The 21210-nt window shown below is 31.2% G+C and overlaps 2 protein-coding genes across 2 annotated transcripts in view; one reads left to right on the top strand and one right to left on the bottom strand.

Moving 5' to 3' along the window:
* Positions 1-415: 415 nt before the first annotated feature.
* LOC126817455 (heterogeneous nuclear ribonucleoprotein K) overlaps positions 416-21210 on the bottom strand; it is a 45418-nt gene continuing 24623 nt past the window's right edge. The window contains exons 3-15 of the mRNA XM_050544441.2: positions 8176-8291; positions 6568-6624; positions 6008-6051; positions 5214-5286; positions 4881-4997; positions 4299-4427; positions 3903-4057; positions 3273-3407; positions 2996-3036; positions 2723-2799; positions 2431-2517; positions 2103-2272; positions 416-855 (exon numbers count right to left, since the gene is read on the bottom strand). Coding sequence (XP_050400398.1) covers positions 801-855; positions 2103-2272; positions 2431-2517; positions 2723-2799; positions 2996-3036; positions 3273-3407; positions 3903-4057; positions 4299-4427; positions 4881-4997; positions 5214-5286; positions 6008-6051; positions 6568-6624; positions 8176-8291 — 1256 coding nt within the window. The 3' untranslated portion in view covers positions 416-800. The remainder of the gene's footprint in view (positions 856-2102; positions 2273-2430; positions 2518-2722; positions 2800-2995; positions 3037-3272; positions 3408-3902; positions 4058-4298; positions 4428-4880; positions 4998-5213; positions 5287-6007; positions 6052-6567; positions 6625-8175; positions 8292-21210) is intronic.
* LOC130012520 (E3 SUMO-protein ligase ZBED1-like) lies at positions 18427-20584 on the top strand. The gene has a single exon (XM_056100637.1). The coding sequence runs from the start codon at positions 18476-18478 to the stop codon at positions 20321-20323; it is 1848 nt and encodes a 615-aa protein (XP_055956612.1). The 5' UTR covers positions 18427-18475; the 3' UTR covers positions 20324-20584.

Here is a 21210-nt window from a genome sequence, read left to right as displayed (position 1 = left end):
GACAAAGAAAATTTTCGGGCAAATAGCCTCAGTCCCCCAATTGAGATTTGCCGCCTATGCCTGGAGGTCATTTTCTCACATTGATTAAAGCAGTATTAGGCAAGATTCGATAAAGTGCCAACAGTTCTTGGTATAATAATTATAAAATAGATAATGAAAAGAGAATAGTTTGAAAATTTCAGTCAAATTACTTCAATCTGAGCCAAGGATCCGCAATAAAATTTTAGGCTACCCTCGATTGTCATTCATACGATAATAAACAAAGTCTTGATTATCTATTTGTATGGTAACTGCAGCCACCACAAATGTCTAATTAAAATTTTAGATAACATTTTAGGCCTAAGAAAGATCTGCAATAGGCAGATTCAGCTCTTGAATAACCCATGTTTAATTTAGACATCAATAAAAAAATTCATCAGAAGATACAGGATTTATTCCATTATGTTAACATTAATAACACTGGTTACAATTAAAATGATAGATGACATTACAACGATAAAATCAATCTTCAAAAAGAAGATATAGTAAGCCATATTTTTGAAGAAAAATGACTTTTTGACTTAAATGAAAACATTTTCCTACATAAAAGAACATTCAATTTTAACCTTTAATAATATTATCTATGAAAAATAGAAACGATGTGATGATTTGATGACTAAAAGGTAAAGTGATACTGGATTATTCAAAATGTTTTTTTAATATTTTAATTATTAAAAATGGATAACAAACACAAGTCACAATAACTATATTTAAATTTATATCATATGTTCATAAGCTAAAACTCATTTAACTTTTCTCATTTATGATCTTTGATCATTATAGCCACCACTAAATTTACCGGAGTATCTCTTGACACTGAAATTAAATAAAAAAAACAAATTAAATATATCTATTTTATACATATTTAATCAGAAAAACACAAGATAAAAGGTTTTTCTTCTTTTTCTTTAAATCAAAACATTTAAGGCAAACTCTTCCAAATCATTTATCAATGGCATCTTTGTATGTTTAATTTAATACATCAGAGACAGAAATTACCACAAGTCTATTACATTCTCTATGAAAACACAACCATCCAGACTAATACATATTTCACGATAAAGACCAGGGGAGATATTTCTATTCTTAAACTTCAAATAACAACAAATTCTATCAGACTAACAAAAATATCACATGCCTCGCCATTCCTCAAAAAGTTCATTCTGAACCCAGCAGATTTATATACAATTTGCAAAAAGATCTTAATATTTTTTAAAATATCCTTTGAACTAGAAGTTATGATAAAGACATTTTCATGAACTATATTAAGGTCTTATTTTGTTTTAAAATAGTATTAAAAATAAACTTTTACAAAGAGTTAATGCTTTCTTAACAGACAAGACAAAGCCAATTAGTCAAGATCATGATTAATTTATTCTCTTTCAACAACCGAATTACAAGACCAAACATAATCCTGGTTAGCCATAATAATTAGTTTCTCAAGAACCAACCTCTAGTTTCATTTGTGCTTAAAACATTTTTCAATAAAACGTAGAAATCGGCAGAATTCTGGTATATCGAAGTAAGAGCGGGTTTGTTTTTTAACAAATTTAAGCGACTAAACAACAGTTTTCAGGTGGAAATAAACAGTACACAGCAATTATTCCCATATGCATATTTCATAAAAGAGTTAATATTATTGCTAAATTGTAAGTATAAACTAGAAAGCTGTGAGTCAATTGTTAGTGGAAGGATGCAAGCTGTAAAGCTCAGCCTTAATCTGGGAAGAATGTGATTTATTGTTAGTCAAATAAAAACAACAAAATCACTAGTCTTCCAGACCATGACAGAAAGGTTAATATTATTAGCATTCCCAAACCACCATGCCCTAAAACCAAGCAAGCAAAGTTAATAAACCATCACCAATATACTATATCAGTCTTACGACTATACCTTCAAACAATCAAATTGCATCTATCATCGGCAATTATAAATTCATTTTAATTGAAACCAACACCATAAACCATTCATCCAAAAATCAGTAAAATACACAAAAAAATCTATGAACTATTAAAAGTTTAGTATTTTTCACCAAGCAAATCAGTAGAAGATAAGACTAATACCTTGACTGTAACAGATACTGTGCTGTCTGAATCTGTTCTTGAGAACCAGTAATGGTAATGATACGATCAGTTGAACCAGGCAGAGCCTCATCAATGACAATTTGGGCACCAGAGTTACGTCGAATCTCAGATATGCGACTACCAGCTTTTCCAATGATAGCACCTGCCAACTGAAATGTCATTAAAAAAAATAAAAATTAATTATCCCTTAAAAACAAAGGCAAAATGAGGTAATATTAAACACCATATCCACATAAAGATATCACATTTTTACAGAAGATATAATTGTGTTTAGTTATATTATTTTAGTTTATTTAAATCAACTTACATCTTTAGGTATTGTTACTTGAGTTGAAGTTTCAGGTTCGTTACTTTGCATACCAGCTGTTAATGACATGGGTGCATCCATTGGTGGCTGTAACAACACAGAATATATATTGTTAGATATATATTGTTTTTATGAAATTAAAGAATATATTTGAACACATCAATTAATCTACAAACTGTTTATAAACTTGGTTATTTATCTCGAAACTTTAGACAGGACGCCTTAGAGGAAAACACATGTTACTATAGATAGCTATCGTTTCATAACATAAAACTGTATTTAGGTAACTTACCCGGTCATCAAAACTGTCCATTCCACCTCCATAACCACCCATACCACCTCCACCACCACCTCTACTCATACCAAAACCTACAACAAACATTAAATAATCAAATATTTATAAATATATGTATCCAGAATATAAGTAAAAAAGCCCATCTTTTATAGTTGAGGTTATAAACATAATACTAACAGTCTATCAAATATCACTCATCAAAATAATAGATCATTTTCAATTTTAGAAAAATTTTCATGAAATTTCAATAGAATATAGATTATTTCTTACCTCCATCATACTGTCCTCCCATACCACCATTATCCATTTGTCTGTTAAAATACATAACACAAAATTATTAAAAATCTAAATAAATATCAGGGATTCTGGATAAAATCAATTATCTAAATGAGAAATGCATTATTTCAACCAACTTTTGCTAATTAACTTTTTGAAGATATCTTTAAATAATTACATTTTGTGTTCATTACAAAAACATTGGAAACCAAACATGCATGCTTCATAAAGCACTTGTCAACAATAAAAGGGCTACTATAGAAAGACTTACCTTCTACCACCACCACCTCCTCTTCTGTTCATACCCATACCTCCCATACCCTGGTCTCTTCCTCCTCTCATACCACCTCCACCTCCCATTCGACCTCCCATTCTACCACCTCCACCTCGTCCACCAAAATCACCACTAAAATACAAAACATTACTGCTAATACTCCGTTTATAAAAAAGTGTAGTTATTGCTTCAACTGCAGTTATCTTTTCAAATGATTTATCTATCAGATTGCTGGAAGTGATTTAAAAAATGTGCCCATGGCTCGAGTGCTAGAATAGACACTGATATTAAGAATAAATATTTTAATGCAATTTGACTTGTGTACTTTAAGTTCGTTTAAAAAAAAAAATCAAAAAAAAAATCCATCCACTACAAATAGAAGTTATAAGAAGAAAGGAAAGATGAAACTGTGGGATAAAAAGTGAAGTGAATATAATGAGTTTTTGTCTGTCTTATAACTGCGATATAATACAATACTAGGATCTTATAGCTAGCTAATCAGCTAGTAATTAAATATTCCAGACAATACACTCATTTAAACATCACATTTTATATAAACAGAGAATAGAACAGAAATATACAGCTATCTTAAACTACATTTTTACGTTAGATCATCAGCACACTTACCGACCACCTCTCATTCCACCACCACGTCCTCCGCGACCTCTACCTCCGCCGCCACCACCTCTCATATCTTGACCCGTAAAACCACCATATTCATGGGCAAAGAATTCATCAAAATTGTGTGGATCATACAGTTGATTGGGTCCTTTTGGTGGTGCCTACAAAATACAAGGGTAATATTTGCTCAAAATAATTTAGGTTCATAAACACTAGCGATTTCACCCAAACAATACAAATAATTGGCAGGTGTTCCCAAAACTGGTATCAGGATTGTTTTGAGAAATTGAGACGATATTGAATTATTGGAAGATACTTTAATTGATTAGTCTAATAGACCCCAGTTATGAATAAAACTGAATTATAATTAAAACAGTTAATGTGCATACATAGAAGACTTACCGACTGTAAGAGTTCAAAGATTTCCTCAATACAACCAACAACAGTTCTTGGTTTACCACAGATCTGTACAACACGTTCTGATGATTGCGGACAACACTGAGAAAACACCTTGATATTAGCACCAGTTTTCTAAAATTAAAATAAATGACAAGGTACACTAAATAATTAACCTTGAGATTGCTCCATTATTAGTACAGAACATTCAGAATTGACAGAATTGCAATTGAGTGATAGAGAATTCACAGTTCTGTCAATCTCGAAAATATATGTGGTTTAAGCAGAATTAAGACATGATGTCAGCTATGGGGATTGATTGAAATAGTATCATCTTCAGTTGGTACATGCCTGGTCTCCCAAAAGCACAATCAAGTATCCTGTTCAATCAATCACATGGGAGGTAACTCTTTTTGGACGAAAACGAAACGCAATATATATTATTTCAGAAGTATTACTTGAAAGTTTAATACTTCATATATTTTTAGTAAATTTTTCAGGATGTTTTTTGATTCTTGGATAGTTTTTACAATCTGCATGAAATCATGTGCAAGCATATTCATGTGAAAGAAACGAAGCTAACAATACCTCTCTTAATTCTTTAATTTTAAATCCAGCTCTTCCAATAATACAACCAGCTTGACTCTGATGTACCATCATTCTACACTCACAATCAAAATCATCTTGTCCTTTATATTGTTTATACTGTTATAAAATAAAATTACATTCTTTAAATCATGGCTCACACCAAACCGACTTCTTTCAAATTATCGTGTCTGTTTCAATTAGTCCTTTGCAATAAAAACTAGAAAACTGTAAAATATTAATAGTCAATTATTAAACTCTTATCTTCATTCCACTGATTTTAAAGCCTTTAGTATCTGAATTCAAATATATGATTGATAAAAACTGATAAATTACCTCTTCCAGAGTTGGAATAACATCTAACAAACATTCTAAGACTGTGCCAAGTTCTGCAGAAATAGTAAGAATCCTGTAAAAAGGATAAATATATAAAACTGATTAGAGAAAGAAATAAGACGATGGTATATTAAAATAAAATATACTGACCATACATAACTCTCACACACTTATATATAGTAACATGAACATGGCACTCTCTCAGAAATTATCTTTACATTTTATTTTACTTTTTAAATTTCTTTTAATATTAAAATCATCAGAAGTAAAAAAGATATAGCAGTTCACTACAAGCAAAGTTAGATCATCAAAAGAAAGAACTTTGATAATACCCTCAGAATTTGTTATGGAGAACAGGTGAAAATAAATAATGTCTGACTAAAATCATATTCATAACAGAAGGTACAAGGGAAAAAGTTCATCTAAAACGTACTAGTTGCTTTGACTTTGAAATTAATTAACAAATTTCTCCATTCTGAGGGGATAATCAAAGACATTAACTTTAATATTTATAATAAGCATATTGATAATCAAATTGTGGTATCATGAATTTGGACCAAGGCATTTTTGATCAAGCAGAAAATTTTTCTTTTGCAATGTGTAAATCGAATTTGACATGGACCAAATAGGGATTTTGGCAACCCCAATGGCTTTTTCAATTTGACAAATGAGTGAATAATAATATGTTTCCTGGTTTTTAATTTAAGACCAGAGATTACCAAGGAAACATTATCAACCTAATCTAAGGCTGGATTGAAAAGAAAATAAGAATTGGGAGTTAACTGGGTTCATACCGTTCTGGGCCGGAGGAGTCTGGTACCGTAACACTGGCTTTGTACTGTATGACGTAGATGGGCAGGGCATTCCAATGTCAAGGACAATCAATTTTCAAGGCCATTGATGGATATCATTGTAGGGCGAGAGTGGGGACAGGCATATGGAGGATAACAAATAAAGAATCATGAAAATCTTCTATCAAAGAAATACAAGGGCATAGCAACACATTATCAATAAATTAAAATTTCAAATCTTTTACTTGGGTTGGTCAATTGGTAATTATTTCTGATAAAATAAAAGACGATATAATTAATTTTCAGAAACTAACTTTAAATAGAAAACAGGTTGAGATAATATTAAAATTTAATTATGGATCAAACTGAATGGCATAGGATTGAAGACTTATTACAGAATGGCATATTACCATTTTTAACAGATATTAATAACATTCCAGGACCCTCGCAAATGGCAGGACCATGGGGTTTCTATAATATGAACATTATGTAACTTTATTCTTCAAGATTACAGTTTAATTTTTCTGCCTATATTTAACAGTGAACACAGCAACAATACTTACGTCAGTTCTAAGTCTTTTTATGTTGGTGCCACCTTTACCAATAATAGCGCCGGCATTCTACAATTAATAACAAAAGAACTGAATAAAAAAAATCAATTATCTGACATGGTACGAGTATCAATCAATGGTGGAATAGAATAATTGATATCAATAATACCATCATGAAAAGGAAATTATTTTTGTATGTTTATTGATAACCTGCTCAGACTGTTTGGTAATGCATGTAAATTTAACTTTCATCGACATAAACTCATAGATCACCTAGCATTCAAAGGATAAAATTTCGGTGGTAAGGAGATAAAAAGATTCTAGTTAATAATTTTACTGAAAAGCAAATATATTTATTTATCCCCAAATTTAGCAAATGTTTATATTTTTTTTTATAGAAGAGTAACAATCTATCGGCCAGTTCAAACAGATTACGCTGAAATTAATGTGTGAAGCCGATATAAATGTGGGTAATAAAAAATGAAAAGGTAACAGTCAGATATTAAACGAGTTAATTGTACAGGTAGCAAGCACCTAATCTCATTGAATAACCTTAGTTTGCGTGATTGCTGCAAGTTTTTCAGGCTTTTCTTTACTCGCTCCCTAATCAATAAATAAAAGTGCTAGAACGGAAATAATTGGACAGGAAGACTGACTATCCCATGAGACTGTTTTCTAATTCTGCAATGCCAGTTAGCAATCAGCACAATTTCATCAATACATGAATTGAATGGACCAATCCAATCAATGTGAATTCAATCGACTTTCAGTTGCTTTAACAAAGAAAGTTTCCTATATGTTACAGGAGAGACACTTCTTTTCCATTAGGCTTAGAGAATTAGTCATAGACACCTTAATAATACTCCTTTAAGCCTGATCATAGCCTCAGAAACTAGACAACATTCTAATTTATGGAGTCCAGTCAAAAATAGCTCATAAATGAGTTTTATTTCTTTATTGATAGTTTTATTTCTTTATTGATAACTTGTCAATGAAAAAAATAAATTACATTAACAATTTACATCCAATAGCATAAATATTGGCTCCAAGAAAAAAACAAAACAAGTTACAGAGCAGAAAAAGTATGCCTATCACCCGACACACATGTACCTAAATTATTTGAATACAGAAAAATGTGCATTCAGTAGATGAGAGGAGAATAGACAATTGAGCTATTAAGTCAAAGGTATAAAATCAATGCTCTAGATCGTACAATCATTGCATGACAGACAAATATAATGTCACATAGACATAGTCAATTAAAAAACCAATAATGAATTAAGTTTGTTGCGAGCTTCTCTTATTGGATGTAAATTAATAATCATTGTTTGACTTTAAGAAGACTGTTTTACAATCAATCTGTTAAGTCTACCATGGAATGAACTAAAGATTTCTATTAGGAAGAAATAAATTGTTCAAACCAGATGCTATATTTTGAATCCTTTAATAAGGAGAAAACGGGCACGTTTCTTTATGAGAAAACAATCGTTACAAATTCAAAGCACCTTTTGTCTGTTTTGATAAATTTAAATAAGCCTACTGAAAATGTACGCAAAACAGATGATGAAGCAAGTTAAAGATTAAGAAAAGAGGCAGATTGTTTTTTTAAAAGTCACTTACCTTGCTCTGAAGAAGCACCCGTAAATCAACTTTAGGTCCTTCACCTCTTTGTCGTTTGGGTTGTCCACCATCACAACAGTCATCATCATCATCATCTTCCAAGGGTCTTTTTCTACCTGAAGAACAATCCAATTTACAAAATAAAATATCAGGTAATATACATCTGAATAATCTCCAAATACTAAGATACATAATGTCAAATTTTTTATAACTAGCATAGATTTTGTTACTTATTGGAAATCAACATTTTACTCTCAGAACCGTCTCCATTATTTTATCAATTAGAAAGATTTCAAGACGTTTGATGAGTATCTTTATAAAGCATGCTGTAATAAAACCAGTGTTGACATTTAACTAATTAATTTCCGCAAGAAATTGGCACACGCAAGAAAATATCAAACCCAAACAATGGGCCGTCAGCCAGTATGATGCGCTTGATAGAGTCGTGTGATTTTCACAGCAGGTAAAATGAGCCTAATGTCCGTAGTGTTTCTAAATACACAAAGTCTCACCTTAAAAGTCAAGGTGAGCGACCACTATAACAAGCAACATTATTTTGAGATAATGAATACTAATCTAGCTTTACATCACCTAACCTTTATTTCTAATATATTAATTTACCGAGATTGCAGATGGCAAGCAGAGAGACACGCACACAAATACATCGACCCTTTCATTACATTCCAATCAGCAAAGGATAATAAAAAGGGCGTGGTCACACCTGACCTGTCATGAGGGCTAATGATGATGTTTGACAGGTGGGAAGTTGAAAAGAATTCTATTCTCCATTGTTTCTTTATTCTTCTGACTGGACATCAGGAAATCTTAAAGGATTTACTTCTATTATTTCAAGCTCTCGAGTCAAGATACCAAGAATCTAAAACAATGACTTAAGTAACCAGAGAGCAGTGGTGTTAATGATAATTTAATCCATCAATGAATGGTGTTTGAGCCAATTTTATCCATGGAAAAACATGACCGGATATATTTTTTTCTCTTCCTGCAATCAGGTTTATTAATCCTATTCTATACAAAAGCTGTTGAAAATCGGATTTCTTTCAACTTCTAAACAATAAAAAAAATATTCTATACCCAGTAAACAGATTATTTCTTTAAGAATTTCCATAAGCATAAAATACTGTTTCTAATCAAACATGATTTTCTTTCTATAGAAATAGTTGAAATAATTGGGATAAAAACAATGAAAGGTATAATCTGATAATAATATAACATTAACAATCATTAAGGCCGGATAACCACAAGCTAGACTTTACTTCATTAGCAACAATATTTGGTCTATAAAATCTATAAAAGAAATTGCGGCCAATTAGCAAGAAAAGGGGACATAAACATTTAATTAATGTATATTTATGGTTTTCACAAATATCCTTTAACTACTTAATTAAACTAAATGAAACCAGAAATGTCTAAATTTAACAACTTATTGAATTCTAAAAAAACAATCTGTTTTGATCAGAAAGGTCAAACACAAAGGATATTCTTCAATAAAAGGTTCCCTAGAATTTCATGTTTTTCAGAGATGTATTTCCATAAAATTATATTTAGTTACAATCCATGTCAGAAGGCTTGCATTTATCATCACTTCCAAGTATAGCTGTCATTTATATTTAAAGAGCAAATCAATGACAGGCACAGTAAAAAAAAGTCAATTGTAACAACAGTAACTATAAAAATCATACAAATATTTTATTAATATCTGATATCTACTATTGCGAAATACGCCTAAAAGGTATGATTCATGTAGTTGATTTAAGCTGGAATTTATCGAAATTAACAGATGGAACGGGTAGAAGGATAATGGAAGAATTCTACCTGTCTGACAGGTTTACCATCATCCATAATGCATTCTACTAGCAGGTACAACCAAATATCAATACTTGTTTCTATGACAACTAATATCAATCACAACTAAGGTTGGAGGACATATCATGTTTGGTTAATCAGATCCAAATAAATTCTTCCCATTGATCATAATTAGGATCCGATTGTTTAAGAAATTTGGAAACAAATCAACAGTTAATTTACTTGTTTGATCAGGAAGCAAAAAACTTTGGATCAAGCTAGGCAGCCATCAGAGAACCACCCTTATTTTACAGTCCCTGTGCTTTACAGATGACTGGATAAGTCACTATGTATCACTTGGTTAATGACTGTTTAACGTCATAAAACAACAGAACATTATACAATGCTCTTGTGATCAGCCAAAATAGCTAGTCAATCAATTCCAAATGCAATACAATTAACAATGATTTAAAATAATATCAAAATTAAATATATTTGTATAAATTCAATCTTAACAATACAGAAGTAACTATTACTCTTGATTTTTAGTGTTTTTCTAGGACAGTATAAACTTTTCAATAACTTAGAAATTTAAAAATCATATTCTTTAGTCAGCCTTGAGGCAGAAGCACTTTACTTTGCTTTGTCACCAGTATTAAATTGGGAGATGGCTTATGGTAACTCTAGGTTGACTCCACCTTAGAAGTAGTCAAACAATAACTTGGTTCATTACTTAGTAGAAATCCGTATTTTATTCCTTAGTCGATCGAAAGTGTTTCATTCTCTGTTTAAACAATCTTTTGTTATTTCTACTATTGTTTCTTACTTTGGGACAATATGTCCGATTTTGGGACCTTAACGACCAATATGAATGAGTCGTCTGTCAGGTAACAAAGACTCCTGATCGTCAACAATGCATCAAATGCTTTACTAGAAGAGAACAAAAGCCAAAATCCATAAAACATTAATAGTTAATATATCAGCCTGTGTCAATTGAGTCAAGATAAAAGGGGACTGAGTGCACAACTAACTTTTATTTCTTTTTTTTGTCTTCTTTATTGTGTTTTAATCGATTGGTTTTAAACACAGATTAAACACTACTGTTGATTCTCATCTCTAATTATAATCGAAGTTAATACAACATTATGACGCTAAACAAGTTTTTTCTTCAATATTTTTAACTTTTTGTGGAAATATCTTGATAATATCTGAGATTAAATTCACTGTACAATAATACATTAATATTTTAACTTTTTTTGTGGAAACATCTTGATAGTACTTGTGATTAAATTCACTGTACAATAATACATTTAATACATCAATTAGTAATACATAATAAAAATGCTATTGATATTTCTGATATGATAATGTTATCATGAAATATGTTTGCCTCAACCTAATGTATTTGCTTGTCTAAATTCCCTTCTGGGCAAACCAATTCCATTTCCTTTGTCATTTCATAATCCAATTAATTTCTTACCACACGATAATAATAATTATCTGAAAACATCATTTATATGACTAAAATTCCAGGTATAATTTCTTATAACAATTTGATAAATGGATTAATGAACAAAGGCAAGTCCAAAGAGAACAAGTCTGTTTAAATATCATAACCATTCATTCCACTTTTCAAATAATCTCCACCACAAATCTACTTGGAAAATAAATGGCAGACATTTAAAATACACTTACAAAATCAAATATTTTCAGATTTAAAACAAACTAGAATGTCACACGAAGTCCGAATTCTACATGATTCAAGATCTGATAAGTGTCCATGCAATTGTGCATCAAGATGCATTTTACAGACTGTATTTAAAAAAAAAAAAAGTACATTCAGTGTACTCAAATATTTATGCTGTGATGCAAGTTTTCAAAACAAAGATCTTGGAATATCATGCACTAAAAGTTCTGTATTAATGTTAAAATTTCGACATATGGGAAAACCTTCAACATAATGGCAAAGTCTTTACACATAATTTAGCTTAAAAAAATTTCAGAACCTACTAGAAATTTAATATTACCAGATGAAATCAAAATAAACCTGGAGATTGACAAGTATTATGTCCCTTTAATCCTTTGGATCTAGATATCACAAAGTATCTTTCAACTGGGTGATAAAAATGTCAACTGACTTGAAATATTTCTAAAGAACTTGATTTATAGTTAGTTCATAAATAAAATACATTGTCCACTGCAGTAAAATAAATATAATATAGAGCATTAAGACCAAGCAATCCCATTTAACCATAATACTATAGACCTTCAATACAAAACAAAGTCTACCGGTATATATCTTGAAGAAATAATTACTATGACTATACCTGCAACTGGTTGACTGATCACTGAGAGCACCATATCTAATTTTAAATGAGTATGACCATACTTTTTACACACGCACAAAGAGCAACAGGTGAAGAATGACCACTGCTAATTACCAAGTATGTAATCAGGGTGTATCTGTACATGCTAATTAAGGTGTTATTTACAGGTTGACTAATTATTTATTAGCAGGTTTTATTTCAGCACTAGTTAATCAGCCTGGTTAATAAGACCCAGGTGAGGTCTTCTACAATGTCACCTGACAATATAACTTGTAACTCAGACAACAAACCAATCAATATGTGAGAACAATGATAGAATGAGAATATCAAAAATTGGTGCAACAATCAATACGCACAATCTCTTATAAAAATCCTTTTATATTGTAACATAATTACACAATTTACGCTCCATAGCGTTTAGTTCTAATAAATTAACTGTAGTTTTATAATATTTTAACTATATCTCAGCACTGGTGAATTAAGCCAATTTGTATATGAAACCATCATTCAAATAATCATTTTAAAACTTCCTATTAAATTCCTAAAATCTTTACCATATTTTGTTTATTTTAGAAGGAAACAGTTATAAAATAGTCTTTAAGGAAGTTAGTTAAAGACAAAATTAACTTGTGCAAATTTAATTCAATTATTATAAGAACTTGTTAATATTTCTATTAATGACCACCTACTCAAAGGTAAGTGACCAAAAACATCCATGAATGAAATGTGACCATTAAGCTTAGGATAAGGCTAATTGCTACTATATCATATAACATGAACAATGGGGAGAACTCTTTAGGGCCTCTTAACCCTTATGACATATGCTGCCATATGGTTTCCCCAAGGCATCTCACCTTCCTAAACAATGTGGATGACTTAAATATTAATTTTTATTAAGAATTACAAAGAGGTTTGGTACTGAATTTTTAATATGGATATTAATAAATATTAAATCATAAAAGGACTTTTTTTATATCTTTTAAAACAATACAAAGAAATTCATATATTTGGTTGGCATAACTTAATTTGATATTTCATCATTGTCATCACATCAAAAACACATGTCAATTTTAATGTCGCATCAATTTTTACAAGGTAATATCCATAATGACTTGAATTATCAAAGGCTTTGAATTAGAATTAATTTTGAAACACTATCTTTGAAATTCAGTAGGTAAAAAAAATATTCATGAAGAAACAGTTACGACAAGGAAACGATGTCAACAATAATCATTCTGCCCTGTAATTTCTGCCCAACCTGCAGCTATTAACAAAGATTGGTTTAATAAAAGGCTTTTATGCATGACATGCATAATAACCAAGGTGCAACGAAACAAAGATTTTTATGTAAGCATAACCAATATTTGACATGGATTTTACACTAAAATTGATTATCTTAATAATTCTATATCGGTATCTCAGATCAGACACGCCCATCTTAGTGGCAATTTTATAAGTAAGATAAAGCAATACAAATTATATTACCTGTGTAGAAGATGTATCTGTCAGGACAAAGGTATGGAAGAATTATCTTCAAAAGTCAAAATCTGACCAAGGGCACAAGAGTTCATCAGTGCTACGAGTTGACAGGTAGCTCGACCCAGCCACCTGAGTGATTAGCAAGAGACTGTAGTAGATGGACCCACCCTTCTGCTGTCAGTAATGAGTGTGTGAGTGAGTTGGCTGATTACCTGCGCACTATCACATTGTCTCTATTCCTCATATTACCTTTGTTGACAGATGGTTGCCTAGCATCAACCAATCAGATTCTGACAGCAGAACATTACTGAATGCTTTCATCAGTTTCCTTCAATAACTCAGGTGTGGCATCTCATTTCAAGATGATGAACTTCTACTTAAACTCGTCTCACATATAGTTATTATAATTAGCTGGTATATTAGTATTGTATGTCAAAGAAAGTTTATATAATGACAAAATATCTTTTATAATATTAATAATATACCATATTTATTATTACTTGTTCTTTCAAACAATAGAATAGTTATTTTGATTCATGTTCATTGAAATATTAATAATTTTTCTATAACCTTAACATTTCCATTATCATGCCAAATATTCATATTAGATTATACAAGTATCTATCATTCTAAGAATCAGATTTAGTATGTTATATTGGTGACAGAAATAGCTATTAAAATCAATTTTACTTGGTAAAGTCGTAATTATGAGTAAACTAATTATCACAATATATGTAACAAAGGGGTAATCTAGTATCAAATTGATTTTGAAACTTTACTTTCAAGGTAAAATCAAATTTAACTGAGAAGACACATTTAACAAATTATTAGGTGTATTTGTTCAGTGCAATACTGCCAGAAGCATAATGTCCATGACAATTATTTCAAATTAATCTTCTTCATCCATTAACTTAGTAATAACGAATGATAAATCTTTTTAAGCAGTTCTGGCAAACAAATAAATTATCTATTTTAGTATTTACGCTTTCTATTTAATACAAAATTATAAATAAAGGAAAAATATGCAAAGTTTGTTTATCTAACAGAAGATAAAAGATGAATAAGCTAACATTTACATTCAGAATCTTAACTAAAATAGTCATTATAATTGTTAATCTTTTTTTTTGTGTATATGAAACTTCATGAATCATTCACATTGACAAATTGCATTCAGAATTTAAATGAAATGAAATGGTGGTTTAACGTCCTACTGTTCTGCACGGAATATCTTATATAATATTCAAACTGTTTACATTTAAAAATAAGAGATAATAATGGTGAATCCCAATTTCCTACATTTAGCGCTACAGGTAAGTTGCTTGTCAAGCTGATGCAAAGCTATAGTCTGATTTTCCTGGAAATACCAGTCTCCTTTCAATAGAATTTGATGCACCGAAATGGAACTCTATAGTCATTTAAACCATAGTAATACAAAAGCATAATAAAACATTCATTAGCAGCTCACTTCACCATTTATTTAAATGTCATGATTGATTAGCATTAATTATGGAAACATCATGGAACAATATAATAAAATCTTTATATACAACTAATGGTAAAAAATATCTGAAAATTTTTCAATCATCTTCAGAGAAGATATTTAGCCAGGTTGAGTAAAAGAAATTGAGTTGAAAAGGCTGGAGAGGAATAAATTGTTAGGAAATTCCTCCCATTATTCAACATTTAGTTATCAATTTTTGAATTTCGTGAAATAAGGAAAATTATTGCAATAAAGTTATTCCTACAGATTTTAAATGGTGGTTCTAACACCACACGCAGGGGTCTTTAGCTGTGGGAGTAAACCGGCGGGCTTAAAGAAACCCCTCAAGGTTGGGCAGGCGATCCTACTTGTCACGTACAAGCAGGGAATCAAATCCACGCCACTTTACTCAGAGAAAGACCTTGCAATTTCAAGCACACACATTAAACATATAGAATAAAAAAAGACTAATCTGAAACCCTACAGCACCAAATAAACGAATTGTCTTTTTTTGTTACACAATACCCCATGGTATAAAATTTAATACGGTGACATGAACCTCGTGTTAAAGACATTTTTAATAACAAATCAATATATACTCAACTAGATGATATAGGTATCCCAGTAATATAATATAGACATCAAAATTTAATGAGATCACGACAAACTATTTATTCATAGGCCTGTCATTATATCATATAACTAACCATAGACATATTTTAGTTTACAGCAAACAAACAAAAAACAATTATTTATCTAAATACTGTGGGTCAATTATTTTATTCAAATCAAGTGGTAGTATGTACATAATATATGACTGGTTCAGTTTTTAATTGAAACTCCAGATTATTTCAAGCTCTAATGGACATGGAAAGTGGCATCGACCACATTTATTATGAAGAACAATGTCCAAGCTATTAAAGGAAAACAATTGTTGCAGGGAAAAAGATGGGCTTTTGTTTGTTAATCACTTGATTGAACTCATTCCCTCCTGTACCATGTCAGAAGCAAACTAACTCATAAACACCATTAGAACCGTTTGCTGAACTAAACAGACTATAGATGAGAATAAAACCGTAATATAGACATCAGATATATTTGGATAAAAGAGATGGAAGGAATGTGGCATAGAATATAAATATATAGACTCCATAACTTAATCAATAGCGGTCATCATTACATTTTAGGACAATTTAACTGAACTAGTAAACCAGCAATTGTCAGGCATGGTATGCCCACATGGATAGAGATCAAGCTAAAAAAAAAAAGCAGCAGCGATTTTCATACAATCAGGGGCAATAATCCAGAAAGTTATGGTCTGAAATGCGCGAATATTGAAAAGGACAGATATTTGGGATAAAGATATATTTTAAGTTCCATCAAAATCGGATAAAAATTGTGACTTCTAAGAGGGTCCACAACTTTGGTATTACATACTTTTACACTATTTGCATACAAGGAGTGGCCATTTTGTCAGCCATTTTCATTCCGATTTTCAAGAAATTCGAACTCGACTACCATTAGGGTGTGACGGCGATATATTTGAAGGTTTTTTTAAATCGGATATTAATTGTGACCTCTAGAGGCACAGCAAGCTAAAAATGCAATTTTTCGTACAATCAGAGGCTATAATTCAGGAAGTTACAATCTGATATGCACAAATATCGAAAGGAACCAAGATCTTTGGCTTAGAAAACATGCATTTCAAGTTTCATCAAAATCAGATGAAAATCGTGACTTCGTCTAGAGTGTCCACAAGCTAAAAACGTGATTTTTCAAACAATCAGGGGCCTTAATCCATGAAGTTAGGATCTGATACATGCCAATATCGAAAGGAACAGAGATCTTTGGGAGATAGACCTACATTTCAAGTTTCATCAAAATCAGACCTATATTTTAAGTTTCATCAAAATCGTATAAATGTGTCCACAAGCAATAATAAGTCAACAAGAAAATGTGGGCGTATAAAAATGAGCAAGAAGTGAGTACAGAAGTTGCCAAAACAAGAATGAATTTCTTGTTGCTATTGTTATATTTTAGTTAATAACTTAATTGTCTTGTTTCGATGAGTAACAGTCTTACTCATGTTTGTAATATTCATATGTGCATGTTTATATCCAGTTTATGATCAATGCTTCCAGAATATACCTGTAAAAGTATTGAAACATGTGAAATAAAACTATGAAGTAGTAAATCCATCAGTTTGTATTTTCTATTTTAATGTTACATCTGTTGTATAATCTAACAAGTAATTGGTCAGGCAGTCAAAAAAACAATGACATAATGGCAAAAAAGATGTCCAATATGTGCAGCATAGTATTAATTATTTCAATTAAGAAAACCAGAACTAAAAACCATAATTTTGTGTCGACTTGCATCCATAAATAGAAAACAATTTACGGAAGTAAAATGCCGTCACACAGCTGGTCTGACTGATGTATTGTTGCATCTGATATATAAAGTTCCCAATACAGCGTGGACAACATGCCATGCATGTAGCAATAATAAATCTTTCTATCTGTAGATTTATAAACATTGATTTAAAATTTCCTGTTACACGATATCAAAAATCAACCAATGGACTGCCATTCAGTAATCAGTTCCAAGGATTTTTGTACCTTTAAATACACTATAAAAATCACAGTGGGATGAAATATACATTTCAGAAAGTGACAAGTTGATGTTTTCAAATTCTATTGTACAGACAATAAAAAATCAATTTAGTGTTAATTGCCTGGGTGATGTATTTTGAATTTGAAGAAAATATTCTCATTTCTCTTTTTTTTTTTGGGGGGGGGGGGGGGGGTCTCATTTTATTGTTCATCATTTTCTAGTAAATTGTACCCATTTGTGTTGTGCATTTTCTCTTTCAACCATAAGGTTGTGTCTCATGTAACTATAATGTTGTGAGATAAAATACAACTGTAGGCCTATAAGAAAAAATGAAATCATAAAATAAAAATACTGATAGTCAATGTATTTTGTATAGATTAATCGGTCCACATGATTAATTGATCAATAAAAGTTTGCCTATCGATTCTTGACACTCTACTGCCTGCAGGATATAATCGATGTCAGCCAGCTACACTGAAACTTCAGTTAATCGATGTTGTTACTAAAAATAGCTTTATCAGCTAGCAGTAAATTTAGGTCACCCCTCTCACTGGCAGATTTCAGCTCACCTAAACACAACATCAAGTGCATATTCAAGATGGCTGACGAAGAAAGAAAAATGTACAATTTTCCTGGCAATGCCAGGAGTGATGTTTGGAAACATTTTGGTTTTTATGCTGTTGATGATAATGCTGAAAGCATACAACTGGACAGGAGTAAGGCAATATGTAAGATTTGTCACCTAGCCATCAAAAACCATGGTAATACCACAAATCTTTACAACCATGTGACTAAAAGGCATGGCCGAGAGTTAGCTTCAGAGCTTCAAACCAAGATGTTTGGTGACCATCGATTTCAGTGTGTCCCTTCAAGTACTTTAGATACTGATGAAAATGATTATGACAAATCAAAAACTGTAACAAATGCCATACTTGAATATATTATTTCTGATTGTGTACCCACGTCTTCCATACAGACTAAAGCATTTCGAAAACTAATTTACAGACTTGATCCAAAATGTGAAATTCCACATGACAATTTTAGCACTACTCGTATTTCAAAAATATACAGGGAAACTAAACAGCAAATATTGTTTGAAGTGCGTCAAAATACAAATGGAGGCTCTATGGCAATTGAAGTGTGGTCATCTCTGTCTTCTAAATGGATCAGTCTTTGTTTACATTATATTGATAATATGTGGACAATGAAAGCTTATCAACTGAAATCACTTCAAATTGATGATAATCTCGATAGCAAGAATCTGAATGAAATAATTGAAAACTGTGTTAGCGAATGGAACACGAGTCCACCTGTATCAGTTGTTGGAAACAGTGACTTTTATAACAACCCTAATGATCTATCTTGGCATTTCATACCTTGTCTAGCTCAAACTATTAACAATGCAGCATTAAAGGGCTTCGAAATTCCTGATGTGAAAAAATTGATAGATAAAGGCAGAAATCTAATTAGATACCTAGAGAATCATGCGGCTAGTTTACCAATGATCGAAGATGAAATTGTAAGAGTAGACACATCAAGATGGCTTTCTATCTATGAAATGTTTCAATGGCTGTCTACCAATACAGCAGTCATAGAAGATAATTTGTGTGGTTCACATACCAAGACTCAGTCACTCAAATTACTATTCACAAGTGAAGATCAGATTTTAACTGAGAATTTACTTACTGCATTTAAAGAAATGAAAACAGCAACAAGTATTGTTTGTGAAGAATCAAAACCTCTAGTATCCATGATATTACCAGTCTTACAGAAATTATTGACTAGTTTTACTGTTAATCAGTCTGACAATATTATCATCAGTTCCGTTAAATCAACTGTTTATAATCAACTTTCATCAACTTATAAACATGAAAACATTAATCTGTATCTTATTGGTTCTTCTTTACTTGATCCAAGATATAAAGAACTGCCACTCGTTTCCCAGGAACAACGAAATCAAGCCAAAGAAATAATTTTTTCTGCTGCATTAATAAATGGAAGGCCCATGGGAGTTCCTTCAGATATATCTTCCAATTCATCAACAAAAACCCTTTTGGAACCCTCTCCTAAAAAGCTGAAAGTGGAAAGTGAACCCACAACTTCAACTTTAGATGACTGGTTTTCAGATGTTGTCTGTCAACAGGGTAGAAAAGAACACACAGAACTTGATCGCATAAAGACAGAATTTAACAAGTTTCAGTTCACAGATCGCGTGTCTGCTAAATCTGATCCACTTTTATGGTGGAGGAAACATGAAATAATATTTCCTTTATTATCAAATATTGCCAAGAGGTTCTTATGTACCCCAGCGACATCGATACCAGCAAATCGTGTGTTAACCTGTTCTGGACAAGAACAAGAAGCTTCAAGAAATCGTCTTCCATCAAAAGAAGTAGAACAGCTTATTTTTCTAAACAAAAATTATAAACGAAGCATTGATATTTGAACACATGTCTGCCCAAAGATTCAATATTCCCTTTAAGCATTTGTTACTGTTGTTTGTATGCATTTGTTACAGCCAATGTTTGTATGCATTTGTTACTGTTACCGTTTGCATGTTAAATCTTATTCAGTAACTCTACATCAATCAGAATATAATTGAATGACCATGTCCATTTACATTCATTTGCAACCTTTATTATGAATCTGAATGGTATTTGCTTTGTCATACTTTCTTTACATAAATTAAATGTTCCCAAAAATTTCAGACTGTGCTTTCGTTATTACTGTTGATAATGATATTTAAAGTTGTTGCATCACTAACTGAAATAATATTAATTCCACACTTTGTTTTGAAAAGAGAAATCCTCTAGATTTATATAATTTTTATAGATAAATATTGATTCAAAATAGCACTTTTACCTCCCCACTTAAAAAAAAAAAAACCCTGATTAGTCAACGACTCAAGAAATGTTATCTTTGCTTGTAATGATCACCTACTGTAAAATAAGGTATTAATGCGTACAATGTAAATCAGAGGTAATTTTAAACAGGATACTTTTGAAAGCAACATATAAATCGATAATCAACAGTTGAATAATTAAGACTAAGAGACAGTCAATGTCCTGGCTAACATAATGATGATTTAATCATCTGACAGTAGTTGCTAGCTTTCAAAGAGAAAATGCATGAAATCATAATCATATTAAAGCTTGCATTCATTTTCACCACACATTTATAAATTTCAACCATATTCAGGTCACAATGTCATTAGATCCACAAATGTCCTTTATGAAAGTAAAAAATCTGATGAGGTGTGAAATTTGATGTTGGTTTTAATTGCATACATACGACCAGACAACACTTTAAATGCGGGTATGATTTGATAAGACC

The sequence above is a fragment of the Patella vulgata genome, chromosome 4, assembly GCF_932274485.2.
Source record: "Patella vulgata chromosome 4, xgPatVulg1.2, whole genome shotgun sequence".
Classification (NCBI taxonomy): Eukaryota; Metazoa; Mollusca; class Gastropoda; family Patellidae; genus Patella; species Patella vulgata.
Note: the sequence above shows the minus strand (reverse complement) of the source record. Positions and strands in the feature narration are given on the sequence as shown.